The sequence below is a fragment of the Tachyglossus aculeatus genome, chromosome 2, assembly GCF_015852505.1.
Source record: "Tachyglossus aculeatus isolate mTacAcu1 chromosome 2, mTacAcu1.pri, whole genome shotgun sequence".
Taxonomy (NCBI): Eukaryota; Metazoa; Chordata; class Mammalia; order Monotremata; family Tachyglossidae; genus Tachyglossus; species Tachyglossus aculeatus.
In genome coordinates, this window is record NC_052067.1 from 23182346 (window position 1) to 23200620 (window position 18275).

At 42.5% G+C, this 18275-nt stretch overlaps 1 protein-coding gene across 1 annotated transcript in view; it reads right to left on the reverse strand.

Annotated features, from left to right (window-relative positions):
- Positions 1-18275, reverse strand: part of STT3B (STT3 oligosaccharyltransferase complex catalytic subunit B) — a 113177-nt gene that overhangs the window by 36286 nt on the left and 58616 nt on the right. The window contains exon 4 of the mRNA XM_038760238.1: positions 1791-1856. Coding sequence (XP_038616166.1) covers positions 1791-1856 — 66 coding nt within the window. The remainder of the gene's footprint in view (positions 1-1790; positions 1857-18275) is intronic.

Consider the following 18275-nt stretch of genomic DNA (forward strand, 5'->3'; position numbering starts at 1 on the left):
CTGACTGTGAGCCCACTGCTGGGTAGGGACCGTCTCAACTTGTACTTCCCAAGCGCTTAGTACAGTGCTCTGCCCACAGTAAGCGCTCAATAAATACGACTGATTGATTGATTGAGAAGGATTCTCTGCTTGAAGCAGGGGCGTGACTTTGATTAAGCAAACAATAAGTGGCAGGGGTTGGGGGGGATTTGGGGAGACTACTTTACCTTTTGTGGTTCTGGAGGGTGGCTGTAGCTCCACCAGAGCTCTGTGTGGATAACAGAACTCAATGTTTTAGTTTAAAACCAACTGAAAATATTCTGACTTTCACACAGCGGGATAAAGTCCAACTCCACCTCCTGGCAGATTTGGACAGGCAAAACAAAGAGCTATTCACTAGTAGTGTCTTCTTGCAGATCTCTTCTAGCCAACAGGAAAACAAGGATCTTTTGGGGTTTTTTTTTTGGGGGGGGGGGAGGTTTAAGGTATTTATGAAGCACTTAGTATGTGTCAGACTCTACTATGATCTGGGGTAGATACAAGCTAATCAGGTTTGGACCCAATCCATGTGCCACATAGGGCTCACTCAACCCCCATTTTGCAGAAATGAGGCACAAAGAAGTGACTTCCCCAAGGTCACACAGCAGACAAGTGGCAAAACCAGGATTAGAACCCAGGCCCTTCTGACTCCCAGGACTGGGCTCTATCCACTAGAGCACAATGCTTCTTTTCCTTACTAGTATTACTTCTTTAATCCACTTATTCCCAAATGAGGGATACTCAGTAATCACCATTGCAATATAGGCAAAACGTGAAAGATCGCAGCTTTAGAACTTTTTCTAAAGTTGCCACTTGCCAATTGCTCCAGTCTCTTGACATCATGCACTCCCAAGATACCCTGCCCAGGAAAACAGTGGTGCAGTGAGCATTACTTCACTACTGGGAGGTTGACTCTGCTCCAGAGCCTGACTTAATTCTGTCTTGGCGCTTATTTCATATGGCTCATAGGTGAAGCTGCTAAAACTACACGCTATCATCTATTCATTGCAGGAACAATTCTCACAGCCGTTGGAAAAACTGCCACTACCGCAGCTCTGCTTATCTTCCATTTGATTTGGAGCATGATGATGGCTCAGTGCTCTTTCTGCAACCTCCCAGAGACCACAGTGGACTTCATCATCATCATCAATCGTATTTATTGAGCGCTTACTATGTGCAGAGCACTGTACTAAGCGCTTGGGAAGTACAAATTGGCAACATATAGAGACAGTCCCTACCCAACAGTGGGCTCACAGTCTAAAAGGGGGAGACAGAGAACAAAACCAAACATACAAACAAAATAAAATTGATTTTCTATCTCTTTATCAACAAGGCTATCTTTGGGCAGCATTTTGATTAGGGTATAGAATTTGATGTCAGCTTTTAGATCTGATTTGCTAGGAAAAATTAGCAAATTAGATTATAAGTATTTACATGTCATTTTGCAGGTATGATTACATTACACAGTCATCACCTTATAGAAGCCCCTGTACGACTGTATCTATGACTTTCAATAATATTCATGGCTGTACTATACTGACTCTGCTTACTGTCACCTATTTAATTGAAATATTTACCTGATGCAGTTCGTAACCTTATGGGATTACCGAACAATGAAAACAAAGAAGCGGGAACATTGTCCCTGAGGGAGACTACTTACTAGAGGCTGAGAAAATGTAACTAAAAGTGCTAGCAGAGATCTAAATATAAATATTGGATATATTCAGTATTTACTCTGCCCTTGAACATCACTTTACCATTAAAAGTCTTACCATATAAAAGTAGGATAGGCAGCAGCATATTGTCCAAAAGACAGACCCAGTTTTCACAGATTTTACCTAAAAAAAGAGAAAAAAAGAAAAAAAATTGAAGACGGTAATCGCATTAAGAAAAAAATGTTAGTATCGGATGAATCCCCTTTCACTGGGCATTAATTGTAAAACGGTTGGTTAAAAGTGGGAAGCTTATTAAAGCGATGCTTTAGTCACATTCTTGGTTATTTTTAAGTTTGGGAAGTTTTTCTACTTTTCAAGATTATACAGCCTTATTTCTTGGGGAAATTCAATTCTGAACACTAATGTCTAATTCTTTTTATGCAAATTTTTCTTAAAAGCTACTGCAATCCTTTAACTTTTGAAATGTACAAACTCATTAGAGCCACACTGCCTATCTGAAACCATCATCTAGATTAGAATCTCTTTGGAAAAGTACATTTCTCCATTACCAACAATCTGGCCCAGCAGTCCATCACTGGGATAGTTATTTTGCCCATTGGCTCTGAGGGGAGAAATGAGTAAGCAAGGAGAAGGAAAAGAAAACAGCCCGACTGGATGTTCAAGGGTATGAAAGAGAAGGCTACTCTACTTAATCCGAGTTACTATGGACTGCCATAGAAACTTCACCTATTCTACCCCAGGTTTTCTTTATAGAATAAAGGCAGGCACTAGCTTTCTCCTGGCTAATTTCCAATAAGGTGCACAATAGATACATCTACTCCTACACGAAAATCAACTTTAACAGACTCATTTCATGCTTCAAATGAGTTTACAATGCACTGTTGTTAACAGGTTTCCTTATTCAAATACGGGGCTCTAGTTTCCCCAGCCTCTTGTAGGAACTTAGGTACTTCCAGGAGGCTATTATAACTAAGGCAGTAGTGATGAAGGACGTCTGAATGAATACTATTGAAAAATAGGAGGGAAAGCCAGAGGGGCAATTTTTTCAGCATTTTACACTGAGAAAATTGAGCTGTTGAAATGAGGAACAAGAATCTGATTAGTTCAAAAATGTTTCATGTTTGTGGAGATAAAGGAGAGGCACTGATTTCAACTTGTTTGTTCTTAGTAATTTCAACTATTTGGTAAAGGAAACAAATGATGGAAAGCACAGTCCTCAAAGGGGTTCCTGATGAGAAAAGGGGCATGGCTTAGTGGATACAGCACAGGTCTAGGGGTCTGAGGTACCTTAGTTCTAATCCTGGCTTTGCCACATAATAATTATTACAGTATTTAAGTGCTTACTGTGTGCCAGATACTGTACTGAGCACTGGGGTGGAATTAAATTTCCCCAAGAAATAAGGCTGTATAATCCTTGAAAAGTAGAAAAACTTCCCAAACTTAAAAGTCATAAGTTAATCGGGTTGTAAAATTCCCATTTTACAAACGAGGTAACTGAGGCACAGAGAAGTTATGTGACTTGGCCAAGGCCACACAGCAGACAAGTGGCAGAGCTGGGATTAGAACCCACGACCTTCTAACTCCCAGGCCGGTGCTCTACCCACTATGTCATGCAGCTTCTCACATGTCTGCTGTGTGACCGTGGGCAAGTTGCTCAGATTCTCTGTGCCTCAAGTTACCTCGCCTGCAAAATGGGGAACCAGAGTGTGAGCCCCATTTGGGACGGGGACTGTGTCCATCCTGATTAACCTGTATCTACCCCAGCACTCGGAACAGTGCTTGGTACAACGGTAAGCACTTAACAAGTACTATAATTATTATTATGATTTCCTTCCTTCTCAACGTAGGCCCAAATCAAACTAATTATAAACGGTTTACAGCGTGGCTCAGTGGAAAGAGCGCGGGCTTTGGAGTCAGAGGTCATGGGTTCGAATCCTGGCCCTGCCACTTGTCAGCTGTGTGACTTTAGGCAAGTCATTTAATTTCTCTGTGCCTCAGTTCCCTCATCTGTAAAATGGGGATTAATGAGCTCCACGTGGGACAACCGGATCACCTTGTAACCTCCCCAGTGCTTAGAACAGTGCTTTGCACATAGTAAGAGCTTAATAAATGCCATCATTATTATTGTTATTATTACTTACAGGCACATCCCAGGCCATTTATAATAACAAGAATGATTAGACTTGGCACTATGCACGTAGCACTGTGCTAAGCACTGAGTACTTACAAAATAATCAGATTGGACACAACCCCTGTCCCACAGGGGAGTCAGTGGAGAAGGAAGGAGAACAGACATTTTATCCCCATTTGATAAGTGACAGAACACATACAGAGAAGTTGAAAGATTTGCCTAGAGTCACAGAGAGCAAATGGCAGAGCTGGGAATAGAACCCAGGTTTCCTGACTTCCAACCCCGGGCTCTTTGGGTTAGGCCATGCTGTCGTTTAAAACTAACCAACTTTTCAATCAGCTTAAGGAGATAATCAATGTTGTTTAATATCTTACCTGTTCAATACCCATTCTCCCTCTCCCTTAAATGTGAGCTCCACAAGGAACAGGGTCTGTGTCCACCTTGATTATCTTGTATCTACCCTAGCGCTTAGTACAATGCTTGGTACATAGTAAGCCATTAACAAATAGCACTATCATCACCTTAGTTACAACCACCACATAGATGCCACCTCTAATTGTCTGTCGCCATTAACTCATGTATGTGGCTGAATGGCTTCGACACTGAGGTGAGAAAATCCTTTCCCGACCCCTTCCAATTTAAAATGGAATTAAACAATCAATTACGAATGGCTCTTGGATGATTCTCTGCCAACATTTTGTGCTACATTTGCAAGTTGGTGAGGTTCCTTAGTTAACGATACTTAGTGGAAAGAGCCTGGGCATCAAGGGACCTGGGTTCTAATCCTGGCTCTGAGCTGCTGTGACCCTGGGCAAGTCGCTTCGCTTCCTCAGTTTCCTCAACTGTAACAAGGGGAATCAATACCCGCTCTCCTTTCTACTTAGACTGTGAGCCCCATGAGGGACAGGGACCACGACCAACATGATTAATTGGTATCTACCCTAGCACTCAATACAGTGCTTAACAAATACTCTAGCAATAATTAGAAAAAGGAGTCAACCTAATTTAGAAATGCAGAAAGTCTCCTGGAAAACTGTACCCCATGATACAGCCACTTATAATACGACCACATTTTCAAAGAACATAGCTAAAGTGTATTGAGACGATCAAGTGTATTTCATTGCCTTAATCAACCTTTTAATATCCTTATTACTTGCATGATGGAACAGAGAAGCAGAGAGGTTTAGTGGAAAGAGCACAGGATTGGGAGTCAGAGGATGTGGGTTCTAATCCCAGCTCTGCCACTTGTGTGCTATGTGACCTTGGGTAGGCCACTTCACTTCTCTGTGCCTCAGTTACCTCATTTGTAAAATGGGGATTAAGACCGTAGGCCTCACAGGGGACAACCTGATTACCTTGTATCTACCCTAGCACTTAGAACAGTGCTTGGCACATTGTAAGCACTTAACAAATACTATTATTATTATTGTTAGAGAGCACACAGACTAAATTTATAAGTGCAAAGGATGGCACAAGATCAAAATTCAAAATGCCTTGACAGGTTGAAGAAACAATTAGCCATGGAACAGGTTGATGGCTGAAGAGAACCAAGAACAAATGATCAATTAATTGATTCTTAACCTTATAATGATAATAACAATAATGACATTTATTAAGCGCTTACGATGTGCAAAACACTGTTCTAAGTGCTGGGGAGGTTACAAGGTGATGACATAGCCTCGCAAACATTTTAAAATGAAATAGAATACGCCATTGTTTCTATGCCTATCCAACTAGCTGAAGGGTCATAGTATGAATAATTGTCATGGTTCAAAGTCCAACGAGTTGAGAAGAGACTGAGAGGAATATATTAAGAGACCTTCTATAAGGGTTAGTCTTGATCCCAATGACATTGAATTTTTTTGACAACCATCTAAATTATAAAAACTCAAGGACATCACATGGCCACATTTAAGGCAAAACATAACTGATACAAATATCTCTTTATGTAATCCACTACTCATTTTAGGTTTACCTTTTTTTCTACCAACTGGAGCTACATTTTCCCTTGGCATTTATTCAATCTGTCCCCTCCCTGCCCCCCAGTACACCACAGGATCTCTAAGGGCAGGAACAGTGTCCTTTTCTTTCACTGTTTTCTGCATATGGAAGGCACTCAGATATTGATGAAGAACTCAATATGGCTGTGGAAAGCTATGCATTTTATAGAGAGGAAATGTTTCCAACAAAGATCTTATCGAACTTCAATCCAAGGTATTATGTCAATCAATCAAGCAATGATATCTGACTGCTTATTGTGCACAGCACTGTATTAAGCGCTTGGGAGAGAACGATACAACTGAGTTGTTAGACCTATTCCCTGCACACATCAAGCTTCCAGTCCAGAGGGGGAGACAGACATTCAGGAACAAATGAATTACAGATATATCTATAAGTACTATGGGGCTGAGGGTGGGGTGAATATCAAGTGTCTCCCCACACCAATTCATTCATTCATTCAATCATATTTATTGAGCACTTACTGTGTGCAGAGCACTGTACTAAGCACTTAGGAAGTACAAGTTGGAACATATAGAGACGCTCCCTACCCAACAACGGGCTCACAGTCTAGAAGGGGGATACAGACAACAAAACAAAACATGTGGACAGGCGTCAAGTCATCAGAATAAACAAAAGTACAGCTAGATGCATGTCATTAACAAAATAAATAGAATAGTAAATATTTACAAGTAAAATAAATAGAGTAATAAATATGTACAAACATATATACATGTGCTGTGGGGAGGGGAAGGAGGTAGGGCGGGGGGATGGGGAGGGGGAGAGGAAAGAGGGGGCTCAGTCTGGGAAGGCCTCCTGGAGGAGGTGAGCTCTCAGTAGGGCTTTGAAGGGAGGAAGAGAGCTAGCTTGGCGGATGTGCAGAGGGAGGGCATTCCAGGCCAGGGGGAGGACGTGGGCCGGGGGTCGATGGCGGGACAGGCGAGAGCGAGGTACAGTGAGGAGGTTAGCGGCAGAGGAGCAGAGGTTGCGGGCTGGGCTATAAAAGGAAAGAAGGGAGGTGAGGTAGGAGGGGGCGAGGTGATGCACAACCTTGAAGCCGAGAGTGAGGAGTTTTTGCCTGATGCATAGGTTGACTGGTAGCCACTGGAGATTTTTGAGGAGGGGAGTTGTGAAACGTGCCCAGAGCGTTTCTGCACAAAGGTGATCCGGGCAGCAGTGTGAAGTATAGACTGGAGTGGGGAGAGACAGAAGGACGGGAAATCAGAGAGGAGGCTGATGCAGTAATCCAGTCGGGATAGGATGATGCTGCCGCACAAATCATCTTCCTGAAGCATAACTCAGCCCCCAGCTATACTCTCCCCAAAACCTCCACTGTCTCAAATATAGAGCCAAGGTGGTTGCATTTCTCATGAGTGTAGCCAATCCTGAAGGATTGAAGGAGACAACTCTGAAAGACAGGAGTGGGCCTGCTTTGGACAGAAAATTGGATGGGGAAGGATGCTTCTTTCCCCTTTTCTGGCTTTGGGAGGTTCTTATCCCAACTCCGCCACTTGTCTGCTGTGTGCAAGTCACTTCACTTCTCTTGTGCCTCAGTTATCTCATCTGCAAAGTGGGGATTAAGATTGTGAGTCCGATGTGGGACAGGGACTAGGTCCAACCTGATTTGCTGTATTCCCCTGCCAGGGCTTATTACAGTGCTTGGCACAAAAGAGTAAGCACTTAACGATCACAAGTATTAATCAGAATTGAACTCAGCACTGTAGGGCTTATTATTTCCAGTGTTTGTGAAGGGCACACCCAGGAGACAAGGGTAGTAATGATATCAGAAATATAACCTCAGTTTGCTTCAATCTCTTCAATCCCAAAGTGTGGACAACTGCTGTCAACTGAACCAATCAAATCGGTTTAATCATAACCTTAATCTCATCTATGCCACCACCAATCCCTTGCCCACTTCCTCTCTTGGAGCTCCCTCTCCCTTCATATCCGACAGTCAACCACTCTCTCCCCACCTTTAACTCTCTTAAAATCACCTCACCTCCAAGAGGCCTTCCCTAAGTCTTCATTCCCCCCCACATCCGATTTCTCCTCTGTGTCGACTGCACTTCACTGGGTATCTCATCATGGCAGCCAAACAGCACGTATGTAAATAACCCCACACTATTTCCTCTATCTATAATGTATTTTTATGTCTACCTCCCCGCGTAGACTGTAAGCTCCTTGTTGGCTCAGATTGCACCTACCAACTCTATTGTGTTGTACTTCAAGTGCTTAGTAGAGTACTCTGCACACAATCAGCCCTCAGTGAACATCACTGATTGACTGTGTCTTTTCGCATCAAACAAAAACTCACTAAGGGCTCCAGGTATCTCCCACCAGCTGGCCCTACCTTACCTATCTACTCTCCACTTGCTGGTTCCTAGCCCAACCTTCCAGCTAAACAACCTTCTCTATCACTCCAGCATTTTCAGGCTCATGTTGTTCTTCCACCTTAAAACCTCCTCCCTCCCCATATTTAAATCCTTCCTAAAATCCAACCTCCTCTAACTAGTTTCCACCAGCACACAACCATTTTATCCTCCAAACCATCTCAGGCATTTAAACTTTCCACCATCCTTAGCATTCAAATATACATCTCCTCTCTGTTTTATGACAGTGTTGAAAAAATTTTGATGTTTGTCCCCACGGTTTCCCTGTAGGCAGGGATCGTGCCATTGTTTATTCTGTACTTCTCAGTTGCCTGGAACAATGCGACACACCAAGGAGGCATTCAATAAATGCTATTGCTACTATCCTCCTTGTTCTTCCTGTTTCTGTTGTTTGGAAATCACCAATATTTCCCCTTACCCTCCCACCCCACTAGATTATAAAATCCTTGAAGGCAGGGAATTTGCTTTGTTTTAGATACACCCTTCCAAGCACTCAATAGGTGCTCATTAAATGACTGGCTGAATTCTTTGTTTGCTGACTTAGCAAGTCAACAGAGAACCACCCATTTGCTATATGGTAGAACAGTAGCATAAACATATTCCCTGCTAAGATTTAAATGGGAGATATTTTTAAGAGCAACCATTATTTATTTTCTATGTGGTTTGACAATCAAAATACATGCTTTAAAAGACCAAAACAAATCTAGAATTTTACAATAGGCATTCCGTAAGGTTGTGCTAATTTTTCTTTTTAAACTGGCTTTAAATGTGATTAATGAATCAGGGAGTGGAAATTGAGTAAAAACATAAAATTGGTGGCTTAATTATATTTAGGCTGAATTTACTTTGGTCTTTATTACAATAAACTTTACTATAGTTGTGCCTGTCCTCAACAAACATGTGGACACTTTCTCTGGCTCAGAGAACAGGCCTTCACCCAACTGTCTGAATTCCCATTTATTTCCAAGTGCAACTCAATGGGGTTTTGACTTAATAAAAGTCTCAGTCTTGGCCCAAGATATTTTTTTAAATTGCCCCTGTATGCATAGTGCTTCTGGTATGTGAACTGGTTACCAGGAGGATTGGAAGATCGTATCTTTTAAATCTACCATCTCCAATAAGTGACAGAATTCCAACTTCTTAATCTTCAGCTGCCATCTGTCCTGCTTTTGCATAATCTACATCTGGCCAGCTGGTTTGGGATAGGTAGTATTTGAATTGCATTCCATTTCATTTTGCTCTAATGTTTAAATACCCTGGGAGATAGAGTACAATTTAGTGTCCAAAAATGAAAATAGGGACACTAAGATTTACTTTTAATGCCTCCTAAATTTTGAAAGTGAATTGTGGATATATGAACCCTGCAGTCATTAATAGAAAATGTGTTATCTGAATCTACCATTAAACAAGCACAAAGTGTTCCTTTATGCAAATGTCAGAAAAATTTAAAAGAATTCCATCCATTTCCTATCTTAATGACTGGCATATTGGAAAATTGAGTCAGGGATAAATGACATTAATCTGCCACTACAAGCAATAGCCTATGTTCTTGCATTGAACCTGATGACAAATTTAATTCCTTTTTTCCTTTTATTTTGCCAGTTCCAGTGACAAGGGATTAATCTGGGTCATATGGACTCAGTATATAGTAGTTTATAATGAAGTCAGTGCTACACTGAGTCGTAGCACTGACTTCATTATAAACTACCATTTTCTTTAAGTACTGTTTAGAAAAGTTGGAAATATTTGGAGTGAAACTATTCTTATGATAAATTCATTTCAGGCATTTGAGGCATGAATGAAAAAGTTATAGAAAAGTGTATATGCAAAGCCTAGGTTGTCAAACCAGCAAAAAAAATACAACTTTTTCTTAGGTATTGTATTAATCAGGCATTTTCAAAGTGTTCACTCCAAGCTGACCCCAGAGAGGGCTTTGTTTCAAAGAAATTTTCCTGAGGTACGGAAAAAACAAAAAAAAACACACCATTCCCTTCACCTATGATACAAAGCAGTGCATTCATTTTTGTTTGGTTATATACCACTTTAACAAGGACTTCATGGGTATTGCACATTTTACAAAGAAACACTATTAGAATTTGTTTTTAGGGTTTTCAAAGCCCATTTAGCTGTTTACTTACCTTTTAAAGAAGTGCCTAATGAAGCGTTTCTGCTAAAAGGACTGAAATTTGTATATTCTTCTGAAATGGAACACTGAAATTATTTTAGGGACAGTAAATGAGACTTCAATTTCTAATAACCTCTGCTTTTTCCATACACCAGAGCCCTTTGCGTTCTGTTACTTTAGATTTATATTTTCAGTATTTAATGACAGTGACAATGACCCTCCCCCTAGTAATTTAAGGCAATGTTAGCATATACAGTAGTCATTTATTGCTACAGCAGTTTTATACCAAAATCCCCAAAGCAATTCAACTTCACAGGACCAGAGTGTCAATCAGGGTAAGGGGAAAAAAAAAAGTCAGAGTATAAAGGGATAGATGGAGAGCTTTGAAGTCCTTTGTAGTGATTTTAATGTAAATATGTCTCAAGCATTATGAAGCCACTAGAGTTTTGAGTAGGGGAATGATTGGTTTAGTGGATGGTTGTGGAAGATCAATGACAGCACTGAAAGCTGATTAAGGAGAGAAACTCTGGGTCTGAGTTAAGTGAAATAAGCACTGGAAAGGATGGTTAGGAACATTAATAAATTATTTTAGGATAACAATTTCCATCCTTCCCTCCCTATTCTCGTTGTGGGCAGAGAACGTGTCTACCAACTTTATTTTGTACTCTCCAAAGTGCTTAGTAAAGTATTCTGCCTACAGTAACTTCTCGGTACGATTGATTACATGAATGCCATAGAAGCAGCGTGGCTCTAAGCCCAGCTCTGCCACTTGTCTGCTGTGGGACCTTGAGCAAGTCACTTGATTTCTCTGTTCCTCAGTTACCTCATTTGTAAAACGGGGATTAAGACTATGAGCCCCATGCAGGACAGGGGTTGTGCTTAACCTGACTAATCTGTATATACCCCAGTGCTTAGAACAGCGCCTGGCACATAGTAAGTGCTTAAAAAAACAGCATTAAAAAAACAAGGAGCTCACACTTTAACAGGGAAGGTGGACACAAAAGCAATAAATGGGCACATATAAGTGCTAGAGATAGTTGACGGGCTTATGTGATTTGGGATGCTAGTACCTGACAATGTCTGTCAGATTTGGGGAGGGAGAGTTCCACGATGGGGAACAGGGTGAGAAGTAATCATCATCATCAATCGTATTTATTGAGCGCTTACTATGTGCAGAGCACTGTACTAAGCGCTTGGGAAGTACAAATTGGCAACATATAGAGACAGTCCCTACCCAACAGTGGGAATGGAGGTAAGAGTCAAGCTTAAGGTACAGTTATAAACTTAGCTTGTAACGAAGAGGGTGGGCTAAGGAATAGCCAAGCACTGCAAATAATTACGACACAACAAAAGGGGCAGTCTTTGTGTATACCAGTGTGTCAGGATTGTGGGTCCTACAATAGCCTTTTCAGTTACACCAACACCTATAAAGAAGTGAAATTCATCATCAGTGAATTTCTTTGGGTACCTTTTCCATCTTTGGATAGTTTCACAGCCAGTAAAGCTTGTGTTTTTTCCAAGGGAAAAGAAAACAAAATTTAAAAGAACTGACCCCAATTTTGCTTATCTTTGCTTTTTTCTTTTATGAGAGTTACTAAGCTCTAAGTATTTACTTGCTGATGATGCAGGTGCCAGAGGGTCCTGGGAAAGAATGCTTTTGTTCAGAGTAGCTGTTTCACAACATGTCCATGGTTAAAGTACTGATCATGATCTCAAGTTCAGAGTTTTCTAAGGGGGTTTGTGTGTTTTGGGGTGGTTTTTTTTTAATTTTCTTAAAATCATTTACCCAAACACCATAAAGAGCAAGTATTGTACTGGCCCCGGTGGTAAAGGACACACCTGCAACCAATCCAAAGAAACTTAACAGCATGGAGCAGCAAGGGAAGTGAGCAGGTGGTTTGAAGTGAGGCTTACACACCTTTGGACTCTGTAGGCATCTGCCATCTCTTCGAGAGGCACTAGTGGTTGAGCTCCGTTTTTAATCATCTACTCACCGCAAGCAAGTGGAGGGTTTTGAAGTGGTACTAATTGACCGGATCATACTCTTTAAACCACCAAATATATGGAATTCAAGATGCACACAGAGTAAAATGAAATTTAAGCGGTACAATTTAATTTGATTCAACAGGCCTTTAAAATACTTTCTACGTCTACTAGAAATTAGCCACCAAATTGTATTGGTCTCTACTTACAGAACTCCAATTACAATCTGAATCTAAGTTAAACCAAGAGAAAGTTTACAGGCTTTATTCATGTATTCATTCAATCGTATTTATTGAGTGCTTACTGTGTGCAGAGCACTGTACTAAGCACTTGGGAAGTACAAGTTGGCAACATATAAAGATGGTCCCTACTCAACAACGGGCTCACTGTCCAGAAGGGGTGACAGACAACAAAACATGTGGACAGGTGTCACTTCATCAGAATAAACAGAAATAAAGCTAGATGCACATCATTAACAAAATAGAATAGTAAATATGTACAAGTAAAATAGAGTAATAAATCTGTACAAACATATATACAAGTACTGTGGGGAGGGAAGGAGGTGGGGGGCATGGGGAGGAGGAGAGGAAAAAGGGGATTCAGTCTGGGAAATCTCAGGCTTTAGATAATAAGGCTGCATTACAAACAAGAGCATTTACCATGACAGCTGGATTCCTTTTGAGACCGTTTTTGTAGTATTTTAATTACCTTCTAAAACATGGGGCAACTGGATAAAGCATCACTTTCATCCAAATTTCCCATCGAACCCCTAGATCTCTATCATTCTACTCGAGTTATTCCCCAACAATTTTTTCCTAATGCGATTAGTGTCCTTGGTGCTGTTCAAATATTCAACTTGGGATTATTATTTTAAAAGCAATCACAACAGTTTACTACCTGACATTTTTTTTCCCCAGCCACCCTCCCCAGGGAACCATAATAAAGCCAACACACTCCATTCTGTCACAACACAAATTTTCATTATGTATTTTGTCAACACGATAAGAGAATCCAGGAAGGTTAATCAGACAATGGGAGTCTTTTGGGATAATAAGGTCCTATGGCATAAGAATAAGTAGTGTGGCTCAGTGGAAAGAGCCTGGGCTCTTTGGAGTCAGAGGTCATGGGTTCAAATCCCGACTCCACCAACTGTCAGCTGTGTTGTAACTTTGGGCAAGTCACTTAACTTCTCTGTGCCTCAGTTACCTCAATAAATACGATTGATGATGATGATCTGTAAAATGGGGATTAAAACTGTGAGCCCCCCGTGGGATGACCTGATCACCTTGTAACCTCCCCAGCACTTAGAAAAGTGCTTTGCACATAGTAAGCGCTTAATAAATGCCATGATGATGATCATGATGACGATGATAAGAATAAGCAGTCTGGGTGCATTCGGCAGGGTTGGAATGGGTCAGGAAGAATTTTCCCCTTGAAACAGATTTTGCAAGTACACAAACCTAAGTATTAAAGGAGGGCTAGGAGTTCTCCACTTGTCCAACAACTATCATTATTTAGCAACTGAGTATCTTCAAGAGTGGGCTGGATATAGAATTTACCTGGAAGACAGTTCCCAGTCTATTTTATATTGCTATTTTGAAAATCTTAAATTAGTTTTAACTTCTCCTACCTAAGCATCATTTGAAGATTTGCTGCCACTCATTCCTAACAAAAGTCATTCATCAACTAGTAGCTGGATGATAAGCAAACAGAATTAGGGTTTAACCTACTTTTGGCCTCATTTATACAACAGAGCCCTCCACGTATCAGAGATCCCTGGTTGGATGGAGCATCTGAGTCCAGTTCTATATCTTCTGAATGGAACTGAACTCTATGGGCAGCACTCACGCAAATATGGCCAGCTCTTGCATTTAAGTGCATATGTGTGGCACTTTTGCACATAATTTGTATTAATGTCTGTTTCCATCTCTAGACTGTAAGCTTGTTGTGGGCAGGGAACATGACTACCAACTCAGTTGTATTGTATTCTCCCAAACACTCAGTTCAGTGCTCTGCAGACCGTGTAAGCACTCAAACACGATTGACTACATGTGAATGGCGACTCTCTAGCTACTGGGTCTGGAACAGACTAAGATTATGGCTCCAGAGAGGTGTCTATACAATGCCAGCCTACTCCACTATGGTGCAAAGCCCTACTGTATTTGTTATCTAAGCTGAGGACAAAGTAAGGCCCAGGGGCGTAACAAGCCCACAACAAAGTCAGCATATTTCATTCATTCAATCGTACTTATTGAGCGCTTACTGTGTGCAGAGCACTGTACTAAGCGCTTGGGAAGTATAAGTTGGCAACATATAGAGATGGTCCCTACCCAACAGCAGGCTCACAGTCTAGAAGGGGGAGACAGACAACAAAACAAAACATACTAACAAAATAAAATAAATAGAATAGTAAATATGTACAAGTAAAACAGAGTAATAAATATGTACAAACATATATACAGGTACTGTGGGGAGGGGAAGGAGGTAGGGCGGGGGGTGGGGAGGGGAGGAGGAAAGAGGGGGCTCAGTCTGGGAAGGCCTCCTGTAGGAGATGAGCTCTCAGTAGGGCTTTGAAGGGAGGAAGAGAGCTAGCTTGGCAGATGTGCGGAGGGAAGGCATTCCAGGCCAGGGGTCGACGGTGGGACAGGCGAGAACGAGGCACAGTGAGGAGGTTAGCGGCAGAGGAGTGGAGGGTGCGGGCTGGGCTGTAGAAGGAAAGAAGGGAGGTGAGGTAGGAGGGGACGAGGTGATGGACAGCCTTGAAGCTGAGAGTGAGGAGTTTTTGCTTGACGTGTAGGTTGATTGGTAGCCACTGGAGATTTCTGAGGAGGGGAGTAACATGACCAGAGCCTTTCTGCACAAAGATGATCCGGGCAGCAGCGTGAAGTATAGACTGAAGTGGGGAGAGAAGGAGGATGGGAGATCAGAGAGGAGGCTGATGTAGTAATCCAGTCGGGATAGGATGAGAGATTGAACCAGCAGGATAGCAGTTTGGACGGAGAGGAAAGCGCGGATCTTGGCGATGTTGCGGAGGTGAGACTGGCAGGTTTTGGTGACAGATTGGATGTGAGGGGTGAATGAGAGAGCGGAGTAGAGGATGACACCAAGGTTGCGGGCTTTTGAGCCAGGAAGGATGGCAGTGCCATCAACGGTGATGGGAAAGTCAGGAGAGGGCAGGGTTTGGGAAGGAAGATAAGGAGTTCAGTCTTGGACACAGTGACTTTTAGATGGGGGGCAGACATCCAGATGGAGATGTCTTGAAGGCAGGAGGAGACAAGAGCCTGAAGGGAGGGAGAGAGAGCAGGGGCAGAGATGTAGATCTGGGTGTCATCAGCGTAGAGATGATAGTTGAAGCCATGGGAGCGAATGAGTTCACCAAGGGAGTGAGTGTAGATAGAGAACAGAAGGGGACCAAGAACTGACCCTTGAGGAACCCCTACAGTAAGGGGATGGGAGGGGGAGGGGGAGGGGGAGCCCGCAAAGGAGACTGAGAATGAACTGCAGGAGAGATAAGAGGAGAACGAGGAGAGGACGGAGTCTGTGAAGCCAAGGTCGGATCGCGTGTTGAGGAGAAGGGGGTGGTCCACAGTGTCGAAGGCAGCTGAGAGGTCGAGGAGGATTAGGATAGAATAGGAGCCGTTGGATTTGGAAGCAGCAGGTCATTGGTGACCTTTCAGAGGGCAGTTTCCATGGAATGTAGGGGACGGAAGCCAGATGGAGGGGGTCGAGGAGAGAGTTGGCATTGAGGAATTCGAGGCAGCGTGTGTAGATGACTCGTTCAAGGAGTTTGGAAAGGAATGGTAGGAGGGAGATAGGGCAAGAACTAGAAGGGGAGGTGGGGTCAAGAGAGGGTTTTGTTAGGATGGGGGAGACGTGGGCATGTTTGAAGGCAGAGGGGAAGGAACCAGTGGAGAGTGAGTGGTTGAGGATGGAAGTTAAGGAGGGGAGGAGGAATGGAGAGAGAGATTTACATCAATGCTCATACATATTCACATTTATTAGCATGATTATGTGTTTTAATTTGTGTGGACATGACATGAAGGTTCAGAGTAAATAACTGCTCTATCAATTTTATTAATAAGTACTGTGAGCACTAATTTTTTTTTTTACATATGACCCTCTACAGTCTAAACCTAGGTGCGCCTGCCCCAGCCCCAATAATGGCCCACTCCCACTTTAGAACCAGTACTTGAAATGAGACATTGTACATATTTACTACTCTATTTTATTAATGATATGCATATAGCTATAATTCTATTTACTCTGATGGTTTTGACACCTGTCTACATGTTTTGTCTTGCTGTCTGTCTCCCCCTTCTAGACTGTGAGCCTGTTGTTGGGTAGGGCCCATCTCTGTATGTTGCCAACTTGTACTTCTCAAGCACTTAGTACAGTGCTCTGCACACAGTAAGCACCCAATAAATATGATTAAATGAATGAATGAATTACAAAAATAAGGAAGGAAGCTGGCTAATCCACAAAATTGATCCCTGAAGGGTTAGGTGGATGACTTCAGGCCCTCCTGCAAAGAAATGACATGACATCTTGCCCCAACCCATTTCTCAGTCACACAATCAACCAACTGTATTTGAGTGCTTACTGTGTCCAGAGCACTGCATTAAACGCTTGGAAGAGTACAATTATAACAGAGTTGATAGAAATAGTCCCTGCCCACAACAGACTTACAGTCTCTAGAGGAGGGTGGCATTTTCAGTCACTCATTCAGTAATACTGACTGCCTACTGCGGGCAGAACACTGAACCAGAAGCTTGGGAGACTATAATAAAAGTAAGATTTGGTGACTGCTCTGAAGGAGTCTGCAGTCTAATGGAAGAGCTAAGTGGACAAAATTTGTTTACATACAGTGGGAGCAAGAAAACTATAGATGCAACTGGAAGTAATAAGAGTGTTGCAAAACAGAATGAATAAATGGAGGATATAATTCAATATAGACTTAAATGCTAAAGGTGGCTCATAGGATGACATGAGCAGGTGAGGTGAAAATTCACTGTGTTTTCAGATAGGGAAGGGTGTGTTCTGGCAGATTTGGAGCCCAATTGAGGAGCCAGGAGGAGACAGGATGGGGGCTACGTAGAACGCAGCATAGATATAAGGTAAGGAGGTTAAGTCCACAGAAAGATTTTCTTTGAAAATTCACTGCTCCGGATGAGGCATCAGCAGACCCCGGCCTATTGAACAATGGGCCTGGCAAGCAATTCTGGCTATCATGTCACCCACTGGCTACAGCACAGCACAGGCTCCACTCCACTGCTGGAGTTGTGTGCTGCTTTCCTAGTCATTTCCAAATCTGCTCAAGCTGTTGACATTTTCTGTAAATCACTGCTCTCGTGTATAGCCTCATCTTAATCGGGATGGTAAGAACACCTTGTCCTTGGAATTAGAGAGCAGGACGAGCTGCAACATGGGTAGGGCTCCCACCAAGGGGAACCTGGCACATATCCACCCGCCTTTCTTACACACACACACACACACACACACACACACACACACACACACCACCCCCCCCACCCAACACTCCCGGATGGGCAAAACAAAAAAATGGTTATTTCCCACTCCAGGTGCTATCTGTAACACTAGTCCCCCTCGAGTCCCAGCCAATGTGCCGCAGAATCGCGACACTGATGGAGAGCCGCCACCAATTTTTCATTCCAATAAAAGGGAACCGCTATAGGTGGAGCTGTCAGTCGTGAGCATGAGGTTGCTTGCATATGAGTGCATGCGCATGCAAGGTACAAGTTGGGGAGGAGGGAAGCAGCCCCAGAGCCAATGAGCAGTTGGCTAGGGGTAGGTTAAGTTACAGGGAGGGAAAGTACAGATAAATGGGAGTTCATTTCTGTGACCCAAATGCAGCCCCAACCACATCAGTTTAACAGACTGCCTTCTTAACAGCCAACATATAATGGATATAGAATGCTCAATGAAAGGCTAAAAAT